The sequence below is a fragment of the Danio rerio genome, chromosome 8, assembly GCF_049306965.1.
Source record: "Danio rerio strain Tuebingen ecotype United States chromosome 8, GRCz12tu, whole genome shotgun sequence".
Taxonomy (NCBI): domain Eukaryota; kingdom Metazoa; phylum Chordata; class Actinopteri; order Cypriniformes; family Danionidae; genus Danio; species Danio rerio.
In genome coordinates, this window is record NC_133183.1 from 19745294 (window position 1) to 19765306 (window position 20013).

Here is a 20013-nt window from a genome sequence, read left to right on the forward strand (position 1 = left end):
AACAGCAGCCTAATGCAGTGTCATTATGTGCAGTTACACTCCTCTCGCTGCGTGTGTGGCTGTTTTCATACAGACACTCATTTAATCCATTCTCAAAAAAAGCAAGAGGACTCACAGGAACCCATTCACTCACTCTGACGTCTGGTTACATCAGTGAATGTTTAAATGCGGCTGTCTGTCAGAGGCTCTTTTCCTGCGCTGTTTCTGGGAGAATCACAGCTTGCTGTTTGTTTTGGAACATGGTGACTGGGTGTGTGTATAAAAGTTTGCATTAAAATTCTGAAATGTGATGGAATTTTTTCATAATATAGTTTTAATAGTTTGCTTGTTTATATATTGACAATGTTTGAATGATTTTTGAGGACTGGAGTTAGCATCATAGGAATTAATTGAATTGTAAAATAAATGAATTGCAAAATAAATCATTTTATTTTTGTGCAACACATGTTGCGATCTTAAGTATCATTTTAACAGGTTAAATGAATGGAAAGAATTCATATTTTTAGGATAATTTTGGATGATAATTGGATGATTTTATAGTGGAGCGCATCTGCATAAAATGTAATAAACACAAGATAAATACATTAAATCAAGTCAAACTTTATTTCTAGAGCACTGTACAAACACAGAAATGAGCCAAAGTGTTGTACAGCAAATATACAACAAAATAAGCATAATAGTACATAAACTACAAGATAAAATATAGCTAAACTACCTAAAAAGGCACATAAATTAAAAGAACCAGTTTTTAAGATCAGGTGTCAAATGCCAACGGAAAAAAAAGAGTTTTAAGAGCTGATTTAAATGAAAACATGGGCAGTGGCAAATCATTCCAAAGTCTAGGACCTACCACAGCGAAAGCACAACCCCCTCTTAGCTTACGCTTTGTTTTGGGCACAATCAGGAGAAGCTGATCAGCTGACCTAAGAGAACGAATGTGTTTATATGGGTGTATTAGCTCAGAGATATAAGGTGTAGCAAGTCCATTTAGAGATTTAAAAACAAATAAAAGATTCTTAAGCTGTATTCTAAAATTCACTGGCGACCAATGAAGTGAAGGTAACACAGGGGAAATGTCATATTTGCGAGTACAAGTTAACATGCATGCTGCAACATTTTTCACCATTTGCATTAAGGCAATAGCTGACCTGCTACTCCCTACATACAGTGCATTACAGTAATCTAACCGAGTGGTCATAAAAACATGGATTACTGTCTCAAACTGTTGTTTTGGTATATATTGCTTTATTTTTTGCTAGTTGTCTTAATTAAAAAAAGGTAGATTTAACTGTCACTCTAATCCGAGTTAAATTTCACCCCAAAATTTGTGACTGTAGGCCTAATATGCTGAGCTAATGAACCCAAATTCCCAACAGTCCCAACAGTACCTTCAGAAGCCATTACTTCTGTTTTGTTTTCATTAAATCTTACAAAATTAAAAGTCATCCAAGCCTTCATTTCACTAAGACGATCAAGGAGCGAGTAATTTTTCTTAGGCGGCACATAGTTCTGACTATCATCTGCATAATTAACCCAGAGTTACAAATGAAATAAATGCTTTAAGTTGGCAGCAAGGTTGCTCAGTGGTTAGCACTGTCACCTCACAGCAAGAAGGTCGCTGGTTTGAGTCCCAGCTGGGCCAGTTGACATTTCTGTGTGGAGTTTGCATGTTCTCCCTGTGTTTGCAGCATGGGTTTCCTTTGGGTGCTCCTGTTTCCCCCACAGTCCAAAGAGATATATAGCTGAATTGGATTAACTAAATTGGCCATAGTGTGTGAATTGTGTCTGTACCCAGGTGACCACTGGTTAATAAAGGGACTAAGCCAAAGGAAAATCAATGAATTTTGGGGGAGTCTGTTTTGATGGGCTCAGTCAAGGAAAACATTGCACAATACAATTTATATGCATTTAGTCATTTAGGAGACACGTTGACAGTTCATCCTGCTGTGGCAACCCCTGATAAATCGGTGACTAAGCCGAAGGGAAATGAATGAATGGATGAATGAATAAATGCTTTGTTGTTTTTCTTGCAGTCTAAAAGTATTCAGGTAAACAAATTGAATAATTAAATGTAAAATAAATAGCTCTGTATAATCTTCATTGCATATATAATGTACATAAATACAATGAATCTTTTTTGAAGTTACTAAAATATTAATTTCCTGTGCCTGAATGCTTTAAACTAGCTTGAAATGCGTGCACAGCCACAGGCGTTAAAACAAATGCAAATGACACCATTTTTTGGTAACTTTATTGTTAAACTTTGCAATAACTCGACAATCATGTTCGATTTTAACTTCTAATCAACTATAGTCCTGATTCAACATTGCAGATCTTGCGATGTGACTATTGCGGATGTGCACATTGTGGTACCGATGCTGAATCGACATGTTCTGCACCCCTAGTACAAACATACCATTGAAAAGCATCCAATAGAAAATATGAATACATTTTTTTTTATTTGTGAGGCATGTACTTGCATATGCTGAGCACTGTATTTTTAAAGCAAATGCCACCAACATGAAAGTGCTTATCCCTATAATTCTGTAGTTTTTGGTTTAAAAAAATTAAAGAAAATCTACAAAATAGAATCTTCTTCTGTATTAATCTCTGACTTTAAGAGTGTCTGTAAGGCTCAAAGCTTCTCAGATCCTTGTCTTTCTCACACTGATCTCTGTCCGCTTCTCTCTGACGTCTTATCGGTTTAATCCTGACTAGGCTAAATGAATATGACTGGCTTTTCTGTTGCCCTTTGAAGTGCACTGACAGCTCATGTGACACTTTTAGGCTCGAGGTGACATTCCTTGACCCTTAAAGCTCAAATTCACTTTACCATGCAGAATTGAGTGGAGACGATTAAGAATGTGTGTGTGTGCATGTGTGTGTTCAAGTCACAGACTCCAATGTATTCAATTACAGAAAGAGCTTCTTATGCTCAAAATTAAGATGGTGGTTTCACTTTATTTTTAATATGTCTCTGATGCATCTTTTCCTGTTAGTCCTCTTTGCTTTTAACCAATAAAGGTTTCACTTTTATTTTTAGTTTGTTTTTTGTGCATCTTTTCCTGTTTGTCCTGTTCGCTTATAATGGGTGTAGTTTTGGTTATTTTATACAATGCAATGATGTTTGAAATGAAGATGAATTAATTTGAAATAAATGCTTGTCAGCTGGCATGACTTGTGTTATGTTTTTTAAGCATGGATGCATGGAGACCCCCGGAAAGTGGTCTACCCAACAGACAGCTATGGGCAATTCTGTGGTCAGCAGGAGACTCCTAATGCGTGAGTATGAGGACAAAAGCAAATTACGGTGGCTGAGAGAGCTTAACGTGCTGCAATTTAAGAAAAAATGCGATCACAGAATAAGCCAGCAAATTTATAAAATATCTTCATCCGTTTGACAGCACACATGCTGCAAATCCTCACTGTTTAGGTTATGGTTAATTAGGCTAATAAAATACAAGAGACAAGGGAATTAGGATGTTGAAATAATCAAACCAAAAACTCATCTTTTAAAGATCACCTACAACTTCAATGAGCAATCGTCATGGCACAACGGCATCGATCATGTTTTTAGGTCCACTTGAAACATTTCCATTGTGTTCCGTTATTTTTGTAGGTGTTGTGAGAGTGAAGCGCGTTTCATCAATTTGCTTGCATTGTGTGAAATGCAGCGCATTTGTTATTGTGTATGCAATGTGAGGATTTGCAGCATGTGTGCTGTCAAACGGAGGAAAATCTTTTCTTAATTTGCTGTTGTTTTTTGTAACGCATGCATCCATATTTTTGCATGTGTTTTCTAAAATTGCAGTGGATTAAAAGGATTAAAAGTTAGAGAAATTATATGTTAGGGAAAAATATTAAATAAAATTTTAAAAAGAGCAAAAATCAAGAGAAAATAAAAATATGTACAATTTTGTTTTGTTTTTTGAAATATTTAACTTAAAATGTATTATCCTTCTATTTTTAAATATGTTTGGTGACTAAAATATTATTTTAATAAATATATCTGTATCATAAATCTGTTTTGCTCAAATGCACCAAAATATCACATATATTCACTGAGAAACGGATACAAATATTCATTTTTAAAATGATGTGTACTCATTTATGCTGAGCACTGTACATACAGTTGAAGTCAGAATTATTAGCCCCCTTTGATTTTTTTTTTCTTGTTTTTTAAAATATTTCCCAAATGATATTTAACAGAGCAAGGACATTTTTATAGTATCTCTGATAATATTTTTTAATATTAGTCTTATTTGTTTTATTTAAGCTAGAATTAAATCAGTTCTAATTTTTTTAAAAACATTTTTAGGTCAAAATTATTAGCCCCTTTAAGCTATATATTTTTTTCAAAAGTGTACAGAACAAACCATCATTATACAATAACTTGCCTAACAAGGCTAGTTAACCTAATTAACCTAGTTAAGCCTTTAAATGTCACTTTAAGCTGTATAGAAGTGTCTTGAAAAATATCTAGTCAAATATTATTTATTGTCATCAGGGCAAAGATAAAATAAATCAGTTATTAGAAATGAGTTATTAAAACTATTATGATTAGAAAAGTGTTGAAAAAATGTTCTCTCCGTTAAACAGAAATTGGGGGAAAAATGAACAGGGGGGCTAATAATTCTGACTTCAATTGTATGTGTATTTTTTTTAAGAGACCACTTGGAAATTCTCGTTTTTTTTACTATTTATTACTTGTTTTATTCTATAAAAGTCTGACAGCATTTCCTCAAAATATATAATAAATGTATTTTTGTTTAAAACATTATTGGTGTAAAATTATAAATTAAAGGTGATGTTTTTATGACCAGTTGTGACTTTGGACCAGAAAACATAAAGGTAATTTTTCTTAAAATGTAGATACATACATCACATGAAATCTGCATAAATAAGCTTTTATGCTTTGCTAAGATACAATAATATTCGGTTGAGATACAACTGTTAAAAAATATGAAACTTGTGGGTTAAAAAAAAAATTAAACACTAATAACATTTCCTTTCGTGTTGTCTATACTAATCCAAAATTGAGTTTTGATCTATTTCCAGTAAGGAGATTACAAAATATCTTCATGGAACATCATCACTAAATATTCTAATGATTTTTGGCATAAAATAAAATTTGATAATTTTGACCCTTTCAGTGTATTTTAAACTATTGCCAAACATACCTGTTTTGTGGTCCAGGGCCACAACAGTAATTTTCTGATTAAAATAATTTGCCATCATTAGTTTACAGAATGAAACAATAATCACATTTATACTCAAACCCAAAACTTTAACTAGAGAAACTCAGTGGTCTCTTAATTTTTCCCATATGTGTTTGTATATTTGTTAAATTTGAGGTGAACTGTAAAGCCTTCTGCTTCTCCGCTAATTTTGTTGTTTAAAACATTATTAGTGTAAAATTATAAAATAAAAGTGGCATTTGTTATGACCAGTTGTGGCAGTTGAACCACAAAACCAGACATAAGCATATTTTTTAATATAACATCACCTGAAATCTGAATAAATAAGCTTTTATTGATGTTTACTTTGTATAATGAATGGATAATATTTGATTGAGATGCACCTATTTGAATATCTGGGTTCAAATATTTAAATATATTAATAATATTGCCTTTAAAGTTGTCTATTAGTTAAATGATTATTATTTTTAATATTATTAAATTAATTTTCGAGTGGTCTCTTCATTTTTTTCCATAGCTGTATTTGTAAGTATAATTGTTAGATTTGTATTTTTCAGAGGTGAACTGAAACACCTTCTGCTTCTCCCCTACAGAAATAAAGCCATATTATTTTACTTCAATATTTTACAATGTGCCAATCCTTCAGTCCTCATTAACCTCCAGTGCCCTACAACTCAGGTAATACAGACACTCTCGTGAACCATCTGCCACTGTTTTTTAAGCTGTATTTTGGCTCTGGCTTTGTTTGTATGTGATGTTTCTCTTCCTCTCTTGTTCGGCCACAGCTGTGTGTATCCAAGTGCCCAGACAGATTTGCCACATACATTGACATGCAATACAGCTACAGACGCAATAAGGGCTCCTGGGAATACTACAAGCAATTCTGCAAGCCGGGCTTCAACAACCCTGATAAGGTACCATGTGGAGAACAAGAACTTTGATTAAACTCAAACATGACAGAATGAAAACACGCACACTGGCTTTTATTTGAATATTTTAAGATGCCGGGTTTTCAAAAACCTTTATATATTTGATGAGATAAGATGTCCCGTTTTAGTGTCTGCATTAAATAAAAATGACAAAAGTGGTTTTATATAAAAACATCTGGAATGCAATTAAAAGTTCTGCTTTTATGCTCCTAAATAACTTGTCAGAAATGAGTAATATTCATCGTCTTTCAGAATAATAGCTATATTTAGGACAAAATTAAACAATATATTAATTCTGACATGCTTATTGAATATATTTAAGAGAATGAAGGATCATACTAAAATTGTATTACAGTTTATTAATATTTAGTATTATTAAGTTGAGTTTATTTATAAACTCATTTTGAGAGGATCACTTGCTTATGATTGACCACAGTTGGTCCCACATTGGATAACACATGATTCACCAATCAGATGATTCCTAAGTCACTATAAATTTATATAAAGTTTCTTACCTCAGTCATTTTCGTCTTGAAGAATCCCACCTTCCACCACTACTCCTCCTTTTTTCTTAGACAGGGTGGCACGGCGGCTCAGTGATTAGCACTATTGCCTCACAGCAAGGACGTCACTGGTTCTAGTTCTTAGTAGGCCATTCAACGTTTCTGCACAGTGTTTATATGTTCTCCCCGTGCTCGCATGGGTTTCGACCGGGTTTCCTACAGCAGTACAAAGACATGCGACATAATTGACTAAACCCAATTGGCACTGTAGATGAGATCCTGGTCAGGCTCCTACCTATGCCTTACATTCAGCAGTTTATCTCTCCATATCGGTCCTAACAGTCTGGCTTTATTTATGATAAACCAGGGGAGTTCTCGAGAACTACCTGAGCTTCCCTCTTGCCCTTCAAACGGGAGGGAGCCCTGGGCTTGAGGATCTTCTGAGCTCAGGGCTCTCTCCCAGGATAGCATGCCAAACATGCTTTATAATCAATTATCAGCTAAGTGTAAACTTTTAAATTGTATTACATAAAAATGTATTACAAATATGCAAATATGTAAAACCTAGTGTCTTGAAGGTTTTAAAATGGATCTTTAAAAGATTTGTTTTAATATGTCATGTATGATACTCATTATTTGCAGAAAAAATATATTATGATTAAATAGTATAGTAGATTTTATAAATCTATAGTATAAATATAATACATATATTATTATATAATAATAAATCTAATGATCTGCATATGTAAAATACGTGGAAAAATATTATCTATATATAATTTATGTAAAATACATTTTTCATTTCATTTTCCTTCGGCTTAGTCCCTGATATATCAGGGGTCGCCACAGCGGAGTGAACCGCCAACTTATCCAGCATATGTTTTACACAGCAGATGCCCTTCCAGCTGCAACTTAGTACTGGGAAACATCCATACACACTCATACACCAGGGAAATTTAGTTTATTTATTTAACCTATAGTGCATGTGTTTGGACTGTGGGGGAAACCGGAGCACCCGAAAAACTCACGCCAATACGGGGTAGAAAAATTAAAACTGTTACACTTTTATTGTTTTGATTCTTTGAAATAGCTTTTTAATCTTTTTCTTTAATATGTATTTCACATTATTCTTCTCTAAAATAATTTATTGTCTAGAAATTGCTCTTTGTAGAATAAAGCTGGCATACCAATCACAGTAACGTCAATTTTGTAAAATAATCTTTCTTTTTTGATGCTTCTTTTCACTTCTTTGAGCCGATTCATAAGTCATTGTAAAAGATTTAATAAGAATTTGATCTGCATCAAACTGACTTGACTTGTTAAGTAGGAATGACTATTAATAATTGATTGACTAATCCTTATCTCATAACACAAACTGAATAATTAAAGCATATTAATTACTTTAAAATGAGAAGTTTGAATTCAAAATGGTGGACGATTAATTTTATTCCTGTTACAGTTGAATAAATTAGCACTTGTGATGACGTTGGTTGAGCTTAGCAAGCGAATACGTCACACACAGAGTTTATGCTTCAGCAGGCGCCTACATTTCATCTCATGTCAGTGCGTAAATGTACCAACGCAAACCGTCAATGATCTGATTCTGCTGAGTCACTGGATTTTCACACATTTTCACACATGGTGACTGTGTTTGAGCCAGGTCTGACATACTGGAGAGATTCTGTAGAGATCTGCATAAGCTTTATTTTTGTGAAACGTCTTATTTTATTTTAATCTTATATTTTTTCCCCCTCTCTCCCATCTGGCAGCCGATTTCTCAGGTACTCCGGGATGAAGATTGTCCCTCAATGATTGTGCCAAGCAGACCATGTGAGTTTTTACTAATAGGAATACATAGTCTGAACCATGTTTTATTTTTATGACATTTTTTATTATAATTCATTATTAATTTTAGTCCACAAAATTAGTCTAATTATGTGCAAATATTTTTACATTTTTATTTTAGGGTTTATATATATATATATATATATATATATATATAAATATATATAACCGAGTGCCTTAGTGTTCCACCAGTGTCGATATACAGCCATATCGCACTGCTACGAGTGTGATATTGAATTTATACAACAGTTCAATGGCATAATTGTGTATATAAAAAGAAAATTAAACATGGAGAATCTAAAAACTCTTTTGTATGAGGAGCTACTTTCTTCTGCCATTCCTTTCCATCTGCAGCTGACGTCAGAACAGCAGAAACTGTTGCTACTTCACAAACATCACTTTAGAGCTAGTATTTGAATGATTCTCTTGCATAATGTCTGAAGTGATGACAAAACAGGTGATTTTGCTCGCATTTTAAGATTATAAGGCTGAACGACATGAAATGCCATCAGTCTACAGAGATTTCCCAGTATTTCTGTTGCAATCAGGATATCATTTTACAATAATTAACCCCGGAAAAGCCAGAGCAAAGCAAACACTATGAGATTACAATGGTATAAATACAGCTCTACAACATACAAAAGAAAGAGATCAACTTTAAATGTCACTTTCCTGTTTTATAATGATTTGATCAGCTGTAGTTTGAAACCTATCCTGAAACAAATGCTGTTTCTCTCCCCTAAGGACTTATTATGCGGTCTCTCTCACCATCTTGTGGCAGGATGTCAATCATCTTAGTTCATAGGCACAAAACATACAATCAAAATTAGAGAGGGAATATAACTAAAATCTCAGAGATATCACTGGATTGTTCTTGAGATATAGATATAGATCTATATAGATATAGATTTCTTAATTATAAATAATTTAAGAAATTGACCCCACAAACATTTTCTTATGGAGCTAGTCCTTAAACATCTGAGTCTCTCCATCTGAATAACACAGAGTTCGATTCCCAAGTGTTTTCCTAGATCAGCTTTAAATCTTAATAGTGAATACTGTAACACAACTTTCAAATAAACAAACAATTATGTACAAATACTTAAACAAATATTTCATGAGTGAACTAGTTCTAAAACGATAACAATTTTAAAAGCATATTTAATTTTCATATTAAAAAAAATTGTTCACCCATAAATAAAAACCATCACCCTTTACTCCTTTAGTTCCAAACTTGTTTATTTTTTTTCTGCTTAACATAAAATACGATATTTAGAAGAATGCTGGAAACTGCAGATTTCAATGCCTACAGGCTTGCAACATTCTTCAAAGTATAATCTTTAGTCTTAAACAGAAGAAGAAAAAATATCAAAAATGTTTGTTGTCATTTGAGAATGAGTAAATAACAACAGATTTTAAATATCTGTGTGAACCATCCTCTTAATCTAAATGAAAATAAATATAAACGTGAATCAAGAGGTCAGGTGTTTGATTTGAGCCCGCTGGATCTCTTTGAAGCCGTCATATCTGCTACCATGTGAACACGGTGACTAATATAAGCGATTAGAAAAAGCGAAAACATCTCTGCCAAGGCTGAGAAGGTCACTGTGTCCTCTCCGTATCAGCACTGAGATAAAAAAAAAACACTTGAATATATCTGCAGCTTATCACCTCTCAGGAATACAGGCCTTGCAGACGGTGGAAAAACTCGAATCAGACACAAAGCACGTTCTCAACGACTTCTAAATGTTTTAAAAAAAAAATACTAATTTTGCTTCATTCTTTGCCCATCTATCAGTTCTCCAGAGGTGCTTTCCTGATTTCATCACCAGAAATGGGACGTTAACTGTTGCCAACCAAACAAGCTTCAAAGATGGACATGGTAAAATCAGAAGCGTCGTCGACCTAAGAGATGCAGCCAAGTAAGTTTAGCTTATTAGCAGTCATTAGCAGTTAGCACCTGCAGTATATAAAGCTACAGCCTGTTTAAAGGAGACATAAAAGATTTTTACCTAAAAAAACATCAACATTTAGAAGCAGCAGGCTATTTTCTGACCACCCTCATCAAAACATACTGTTTGAATTGGTGTGGAATACTAAAACTGTTTGTCTGACAGGCTACATAGATTTAGATCTTTCATACAGGGACACTGCTGTTTTTGCACAGTAAAAAGCAATTAGTTGACTTTATTCAAAGGGGTAGTTCACCCAAAATGAAAGTTCTGTCATCGTTTACTCACCGTGTTTGAGTTTGAAACAAGTAAAGAAGATATTTTGAACAATGCTGGTTGCTGGCACCCATTTACTTCCATAGTAATTTTTCCCACTATGGAAGTTTATTCCAGCAACCAGCATTCTTCAAAATATCTTAATTTGTGTTCAAGAGAAAAAAAGAGATTCATAAAGGGTTAAAACTACACGAGGGAGAATTAATGTTGTATGATGTGATTTTCATTTTTGGGTGACCAATACCTTTAAATGAAGTGAGAAAACTTGTTACTTTCTAAGCAATTTGGTTGAGTTGGTTGAGCAAATAAGTAAATAAACTATTTGCATAAGTCAACTTAAACAGTGGTGTCCAAACTCGGTCCTGGAGGGCCAGTGTCCAGCAAGGTTTAGTTCCAACTCCAATCAGACACACCTGGGCTAGCTAATCAAGCTCTTACTAGGCTTTCTAGAGACATCCTTGCAGGTGTGTTGAGGCAAGTTAAAAACTAAAATCTGCAGGACACCGGCCCTTCAGGACCGAGTTTGGACACCTCTCACTTAACAGTTTCAATTTACAATGGTTTTACTCACTTTAAGTGAAACCAACATGTCATTTGTAATGCAGAGTTTACTGACTTTAAGTGAAGTAACTAATAAGTGTTGTGCTTATTACTATTATTATATCATTGCTTTTGGACTCCAAAAAAAAGTTGGCCCAACATTGTTGTACTTTTTGTTGTAAAAATCTAGAGTTAAACATGGCACGTTCACTCAAAAAAGGATGTTTGCTGTTTACTTGAAGAACTACTTGCTTAAAGTGAGCTGAAACAACAAAAGTCTTGAGTTGTTTTGGGACAACTTAATTGTTTTAATTTAATCCAATTAAATGTGTAAAAACTTATAAGTTAACTTAATTCCTTCATGTTGTCCCAACACAAATAGATAGTGTGAGGCCCTGCATTTTTGTAGTGTTCTGCAACCTGTAGTTTTCACAGATTTGCCTAAATAGAAGCTGTTTTTTTTTACTAACGACAAAGTACAATAACTTCTTATATTTCAAAAGATCAAGAGAGTTAAGATTTTTAGATTTCATGACCCCTTTTCATAATGTTGGACTGATGCCACATTGTTTGTCTGGCTACAGAATGATCATATTTTGTGAGTAGAGAGGCAAGCCAAACAGCCATGAGATGGTTTAAGTCAGGGGTGGGCAAACTCGATCCTGGAGTGCCAGTGTCCTACACAGTTTAGCTCCAACTCTAATCAAACACACCTGCTTAAAGATTTCTAATGATTTTGAAGACACTGATTGACATGTTCAGGTGTTGGAGCTAAACTATACAGGACACCAGCCCTCCAGGAGCGAGTTTGCCCACCCCGGGTTTAAGTTCAGCACCCAGTACTCTAGTCTTCAGAAATCAATCTAATACACTGTTTTGGTAACATTTCTCATTATTATCAGTGTTGGAAATAATTCCCTAATAGGGCTTTTAAACAATCATCTGTATATATTTTTAAGGATTCTTTGAAATATCCAAGCTTTCAAATTGAACTGAACATTGACTCTTAATAATATCCACATTTGAATGGGTAGATACAGCAGGTAAACACTTGTTTATAAATATCCTGTCTTTTCATTTAGGCAGGAGAGGACAGTTTTATCTGGGTATGACATTTGGCCTTATAAAAGTCAGAGAGAGTCTGCCTTTTTAAGCCATGCAACTAAGTTGAGCTGTGCATGTTTGCATGAGTTTGCTGCTGCTTTAATAGCACTGTGAATGCATGGAGTTAAAGGTCTTTTTTGGCAGGCAGGTTACTTATAACTAATATCTATACGATATGTTCTTAGACATGTTCTTAAAACTTTAATCATTGCATTGAACCATAGCTGGTTTTAAATGCAAGATAATGTAATGAATAAACCCTAATAATATGCCACTTTTAATTCTGTATCACTCACAGAAAATGCATTATTCAACATTTGCTTTACCTGTTTCTAGAAAGCCAAGGTTTTTGCTTCATGTGTGTTTTTTGTAACATGCACAATGCTTCTGTTTTTGTAGCAAAGTTACGGCCATGCAGCAAGGAACAGAAAGGTCTTCATTTATTGTCAGCTTTGAAACTCGACCTTGTTCTTCGCTTATCTTCAGACTAACTTCATACAACACACATTGTGCACCTGCAGCCTCAAAGAATCTGTAGAACAAAAAAAAGAGAGCGAAAACAACTCTGCATGTTTTCATTTGCTTGTCAAACCTGAGGTCACTGACACATTCACACTGCCTTTCAGATGTCTCTTTTCTGAAGGTGCTTTTTAAAGGAATACTCCACCTTTTTTGAAAAAGGCTAATTTTTGTCTCATGGAGTTAAACAGTTGACTTGAATCAGTTTTGAATCCATTCAGCCAATTTATTTTTTTAAAAGGTGGAGTGTTCCTTTCAGAATATAAAGGTAAATGTATGGGAGAGAGCTTGATGTGCAAAGGGGACCAGATTGACTATTGGAAAGTTGAAACCGTTTGAAATGTTTATTTAACATGAGCTTCTTTGCTTTGGAGAAGCACACATGTTGTCAGCAAAACTCAACAAGAGAACACAAGTTTGTCTATCCAGAGTTTGACGGAAATGTTAAATTAAACCTAACTGTAATTTTCAGCATCATGAAAGATGTTTAGGAACTGAGAAAAATGACAAACTGTTAACTTCTTTAATTTTTATTAAATCAAGTTTATTTATCCTTGGTTACATCCAAACAGGTGCTAATTGATCTGTTATGTGAACTTAGAAATTGTTCATATGATTCTTTGAGCCATGTGCAGATGTGTTTTTTTTGTTTTTTAGTATCAATGTACTGTAGATAAACAAAATGAAGCTAACAATAAACAATAGTTCAACTGAACTACTTACAGCCTGCTTTGTAAGTGTTGCTTGTAGCTTGATAAGCTAGTTTAATAGCTCTCTATACCTTGCATAAATCAATGAGCTTCACATAACTGTAGGAAATTTTCTTGTAACAAGCTTACGTGCTATAAAATACTTCAAAAACACTACTGTTCAAAGAGGTGGTGTCATAGAATACCAAAAATGTACTCTCTGTGGCACAGTAACAACCAAAATAAAATAAAATTTAAAAAAAAAGTGTAAAATATTGCTGTAACCTAAATAACCCTTTTCTGTTTTGATGTATTGTAACATTAAATTTTTATTCCTGTGATGGCACAATGTCACGTGATGAATGAATTTTGTTAAAAATGCAATATTTTTTTTAAGATTCTGTGTGAATACATACAGTAGCATTTATTTAGAGAAATCATACAACATTACACTTTTAATCAGTGTTGAGGATAACACATTACAAGTAACGCAAGTTACGTAGTAATAATACTTTTCTAAGTAACGAGTAATGCATTTAAGAAATTGCACTTAAAAAATAAGCAATAGTATTTGAGTTACTCTTTTGAAAATGTAACATGAGTTACCTATTATTTGAATTAATTTGCTTTTAAAAACTGCTGAATTAAAATTGAGAAAATGTGTTCGTTATTTTGAACACTTCGAGGGAAAGAAAAGGGGGTTATAATCTCAATGGACAGTGGTTTTACTTAATAGTACAAATAATACAAAAGTAGCAAACACATTGCTTTGAACTTTCAATAATCTGTGTATACGAGTCAGGAAGTTCTCAGATAACATTATCCTAAAATATTATTTTTTATGTGTTTTATTTTAAAGATAAATGAAAGTGTAGGTTATGCAGTGCGTTGTTAAAGAAAGAAATAAAAAAAAGTTCTGAAAGAGATCAAGTCTCAGCCAGGTAATAAAAAGTAACGCAAAAGTAATGTAACGCATTACCTACCATAAAAGGTAACTAAGTAACACAAGTAGTTAATTTTTTGGGGAGTAACTTAATATTGTAATGCATTACTTTCAAAAGTAACTTTACCCAACACTGCTTTTAATTTCTTTTTGCTGTCACTTTTAAACAATTAAGTGCATTATTGCAAAATTAAACTATGCATTTCCTCTCACTAAACTAGACGCTAAACCTTTAAACAATAGTGTTTGTTCTAGCACTTTTCTCACTATACACTTGCATAAACGGAACATATAATCTTATATGTTATAATCTTCAAAATGTATGTGTTTAAATCTAAATAAAATGGAGTCTGTGGGATGGAAATAAAGCCTGGAGTTTTTTAATATCTAAAACATTTCTAGTGGACTAAAATGTATGTAAAATATTGAACCAGTATGGCACATTGCACAGACTGTACTTCTGTCCCACATAGCATCGTTTTCAGCTGCATCTGTTAAACCCTTCAATAAACCCTTGTCCTCTACCGATACATGAAAAGATTTCATGAATGGAGGATACAGGAACAGAGTTGATGTTTTATTTACACTGGTAACACATGTGTGTGCAACATCTAGTAACACCTGTGTGAAACATCCACCTGAGCACTGTAGATTTAAATGACTAACTTTAGTATATCTTTGCTTCTTGTTTTATAAAATATGTACTGTATATGGCATGTTTATGAGAAAGAACGACATGAACCATCTCATAAACTGCTCATTACAGTCTGTGTTTTTATTATTTTTGATGGTAATATTCTTTTACAGTGGCATCACCAGCTTGTTGGATGCGAAGGAAGTGGGCACCAAGATCTTTGAGGATTACGCCAGCTCGTGGTTTTGGATTCTAATGTACGTATATCATTATTGAGCTTTAAGAAATGCTGTAGGTTGATTTGCTGTTGCTGAGTTGTGCTTTTCTGGGTGTTTCCAGCGGTCTGGTGATCAGTATGCTGGTCAGCCTGGTCTTTATTCTGCTGCTGAGGTTTACCGCTGGCGTTCTCTTCTGGTTGGTTATCTTTGGAGTCATCGCGGCTGTGGGATATGGTTGGTAATGACTAGAGAAATGTACCAAACATCAAACCAAACTTTTTAACGTATTAGACATTAATTTTTATCAATTGTGATTTATCAAAAGGGATAGTTTGCCCAAAAGTTCAGTTCAAGTCATCTTTATTTCTATAGCGCTTTTACAATGTAGATTGTGTCAAAGCAGCTTAACATAGAAGTTCTAGTAAATTTAAACTGTGTCAGTCCCGTTTTCAGAGTTTAGGTTTAGTTTAGTTTAGTTCAGTTCAGTTAAGAGCAAATCCACTGACACACAGCTCCACAAGTCCCAAACCAAGTAAGCCAGTGGCGACAGTGACGAGGAACAAGCTTCACCAATTGACGAAAGTGAAGGTAAAAACCTCAAGAGAAACCAGGCTCAGTTGGGCAAGACCATTTCTGCTTTGGCCAAACGTCTTATGTAGAGCTGCGGTTTAGGCAGCAGAACGGCTGGAGAACGGCTGGACGTCCATTGTAGAGAAGCTGCAGATATGTGTTGTTCACAGCCCACAGGATCAATACAGAGACTCGTCTGTCATTGGGGTCTTTCAGGAATCAGTCTCATGCTCTCCATTCCTCTATGACTGCCACAGCATCATTTCAGGATACGACCTGGTCCAGGATTATGGGGACCTCCAGAAATCCTCTATGGTTTGCATTATCTCTTCACAGGTCTTGGATCATGAAAAATGAAAGCTTGCTCACTATTTATATTCAACTTCAAGTGGTTCCAAACATATTTGAGATTCTCTCTTATGTTGAGCACAAAAGAAGACATTTTAAATAATGTTGGAGACTGGTAAGCTGCTATTGACTTCCATACTTTTGTTTATCCCCACTGTGGACAGGGTTGCCAAGTCCAAAAAATTGGTTCAGCCCAATAACAGCTCAAAACTTGCTCAAATAGAATGGAGAATAAGCCAGTTTTTCTCTTTACCAAATCTTTTTTTTCTGTTCTCTTTTGACAAACACACAACTATCATTATGAAATAACCCAGGAAAGGCAATATTAATTAACCATTATTGCTGGGGTTATTATTCTAACTTGTTTAATTAACTTAACATTTCGTTCATTTTATTCTCTTGTAATGTATAAAACGTGTAAGAAAAACAAAGTTTTGAACATTTTAATTTTGAAAGAACAACTGAACAGAGTTAGTCTAAATAGATTTTTTTCCCCTCTTCTCTTTTGATAAACACACAAGTGTCAATATGAAATCAGCCAAGAAAGGCAGCATTAATTAAACATATAATGATATTACTGAGATTATTATTCTAACTTGTTTGATTAACTTAAAATATATATTTTTAGCTTTTTTCCCTCTTGTAATAATGATTTGCAAAGTGAATAAGAAATACAGAATTTTGAACACATTTTAATTTTGTAAGAATAACTGAACAGAGTTTTTGGAGTCTAAATAGATTTTTTCGTCTCTTTTGACAAACACACAGGTATCAATATGAAATTAACCAAGATAGGCAACATTCATTAATCATATAATGCTATTGCTCAGGTTATTATTCTAACTTGTTTGATTAACTTAACATTTTTTTTCTTTTGTAATGATGTACAAAACATGTAAGAAATACAGAATTTTGAACAGATTTAATTTTGAAATAGAACCACTGAATAGAGCTATAAACAGTCTTGGCAGTCTAGTTCTTTCAAAAATGTGTGTTCTCTTCCCACGCTTCCTCGGGTGGTGCTGAATAGATTTCAGCAGTAAAGAAAGAGAACATCCACAGTGATGGTTTGAATGGCAGCAGATTTTTCTTTTTCGTCAACAAAGACTTATTTGTAGCCTGTTTTGTAGCTTATAAATGACACTTTCCATAATTTGCTCTATGCACTTGTCATTCCACAATGTTGCCTGTTTGTCTGCAGGCCAAACAACACTTCTGGTGGCCTACCTTTCTCAGATGTTCCATTGATTTAATATGTGAAGCGTCGTCAGACAGTTTTATTCACACTCACTCATGCTGGGATCAATGTACATTTAAGAAATGATTCAGTAAAAAAAAAAAGTTATTCACAAGAAATGAACCTTTTGCCAACCATGGCATGTTATAATATAATATAATCCCAAAAAAACAACAACTCGCAACTTTTTTTTTTTTTTTTTTTTGCAGTTGTATAGGAAAACTGCAATCCTGGCAATTTACTGTGGATCTCAAAGGTTTCCACTTCTCTTTTTAATAAAATGTGACCGATCTAAAAGAATTAGAATTTATCCATTCTGATTGACTTTTTGTTTGCATTTTTGTGTGTCTTGTTTTATTGTAAAAATGCAAAGTATGCAACTGATGCATACATGACAGCTACAGCAGTATTTTGTCCTTATTCTCACATATATCCAATCTCCTTTTTTAAATTGGGAATTGATTGTTACTTTGTGAACATTTTTACACTCTGTTCAGCTTCTCCTTCTTGATGGTCTCTTTCAGGAATATGGCATTGTTACTGGGAGTACAGTTCACTTAAGGGAAAACCGGATTCAGATGTCACCATCTCAGACATTGGATTCCAGACTGACTTCCGGGTTTACCTGCAGTTGAGCCAAACCTGGCTTATATTCAGTAAGATGTGTTCAGTTATTCTAGGATATGAGAGTTTGTAGTTAAGTGAAACTGTAGAGGTTATAATGTAGCATTCAGAAACACTTTATATTAGCAACACAAGTTCATTAAGTGAATTGCAACCAGCAATGTATTGCTCGTGCTCACTTTTGCACAAGTAATATACAATTTTAATATACAATATAAATTTAAAAGAATTAAAACAAAGTAATAATAATATTACCATTTACACTGTTGAAAATCAGTCTACGTGTGTTTAAAGACAAACTAGTAAGTCTTTTTTGTAGTTTGTTACAAGTTGTTGAATTGATCTTTATTTGTATAGGACTTTTCACAATAGTTTTTAATTCAAAGAATTAGCGTAGCTGCTGTTCATAACATTTTAAACAAGAGATATTAATGTTAGTGTGAAAGAATGCATTTGATGAGTTGTATTTAGCTGTATCATGCAATTATGTGATGCATTTTGTATATGCTTTATTGAAAAGATAAGCAGTTTTAAATGTAAAGAGTGTGCCTGAGGCTCGAACATTATCAGGAAAGCTATTCCAGAGTTTTGGAACCAGAGTTGAAAACACTCATCCTCCTTTAGTAGACTTTGCTATTCTGGATACTACTAGAAGCCCTGAGTTTTGGGATGTTAAAGTTGGTGGGATTATAGAGCCTTGAACGTTATCAGGAATGCTATTCCAGAGATTAGGAACCAGATGTGAAAACGTTCAACCTCCGTTAGTGGACTTTGCTATTCAGGATGCTACTAGAAACCCTGAGTTTTGGGATCTTAAAGAGTCAGTGGGATTGTAGAGCCTTGAACATTATCAGGAATGCCATTCTAGAGTTTAGGAATCAGATACGAAAACACTTGACCTCCTTTAGTGGACTTTGCTAATCTGGATACTACTAGAAGCCCTAAGTTTGGGTATGTTGAAGAGTTGATGGGAATGTAGAGGCTTGAACGTTATCAAAAATGCTATTTTAGAGTTTAGGAACCAGATATGAAAATGTTCAATCTCCTTTAGTGGACTTTGCTATTCTGGATACTACTAGAATCCCTGAGTTTTGGGATCTTAAAAAGTCGGTGGGATTATAGAGCCTTGAATGTTACAAAAAATGCTATTTTAGAGTTTAAGAACCAGATATAAAAATGTTCAAACTCCTTTAGTGGACTTTGCTATTTAGAGTACTACCAGAAACCCTGAGTTTTGGGATTGTAAAGAGTCGATGGGATTGTAGCTAAAAATGAAGGTTGGTGAAATAAACAGGAACTAGACTGCTTAGAGCCTTCTAGGTAAGATCCAATATTTTATAATACATACATACAGAACTTAAGACTGCCAGAGTAAGAAAGATAAAATTGAGATGAGAAATATATATGATTGTATTTTCTTGACCTGGTAAGGACTCTGGCACCTGCATTTTGCTCTAACTGAAGTATATTAATAGAGGATGCCAGGCAGAGCATTACGGTAATCTAGTCTAGAGGTCATGAAACCATGAACCATCCTTTCTGCATCAGCGGTAGATAGCATGTTTTTTAGCTTAGCGATATTAAAACATGATCATTGCATAAAATCCTTACCCTGTAGCGCCTTCAAGTCTAATATTAAATCTCTAACCGAGCAACACTCAGAGTCAAATTGATGAAGGTTATAGAGAGTTCAGTTTAACAGAGGTGATTGACAGCTGGATGTTTTTCCACAGTGACCTCCTTGGCTGTCATTGAAGCCATCATCATCTTAGTGCTGATATTCCTAAGGAACAGAGTTCGCATTGCCATTGCTCTTCTGAAAGAGGGCAGCAAGTACGTTTCTATCTTTCTTTCTCTCTTTATCTTACTTTGGTTAATGGTGTT

At 34.1% G+C, this 20013-nt stretch overlaps 1 protein-coding gene across 12 annotated transcripts in view; it reads left to right on the top strand.

Annotated features, from left to right (window-relative positions):
- The window catches only part of slc44a5b (solute carrier family 44 member 5b), an 80831-nt gene that overhangs the window by 45988 nt on the left and 14830 nt on the right, over positions 1–20013 (top strand). For 4 of the 12 annotated variants that reach the window (XM_068222974.2, XM_073909548.1, XM_005166847.6 and 1 more), the window contains exons 4-12: positions 3198–3282; positions 5792–5876; positions 5984–6112; positions 8400–8460; positions 10274–10397; positions 15306–15389; positions 15472–15584; positions 18030–18161; positions 19863–19962. In XM_068222974.2, the coding sequence (XP_068079075.1) occupies positions 3198–3282; positions 5792–5876; positions 5984–6112; positions 8400–8460; positions 10274–10397; positions 15306–15389; positions 15472–15584; positions 18030–18161; positions 19863–19962 (913 nt within the window). Of the gene's footprint in view, positions 1–3197; positions 3283–5791; positions 5877–5983; positions 6113–8399; positions 8461–10273; positions 10398–12325; positions 12350–12746; positions 12780–15305; positions 15390–15471; positions 15585–18029; positions 18162–19862; positions 19963–20013 lie in introns of all 12 variants that reach the window. The other 8 variants (XM_068222972.2, XM_068222971.2, XM_068222973.2 and 5 more) reach the window with 3 other exon arrangements.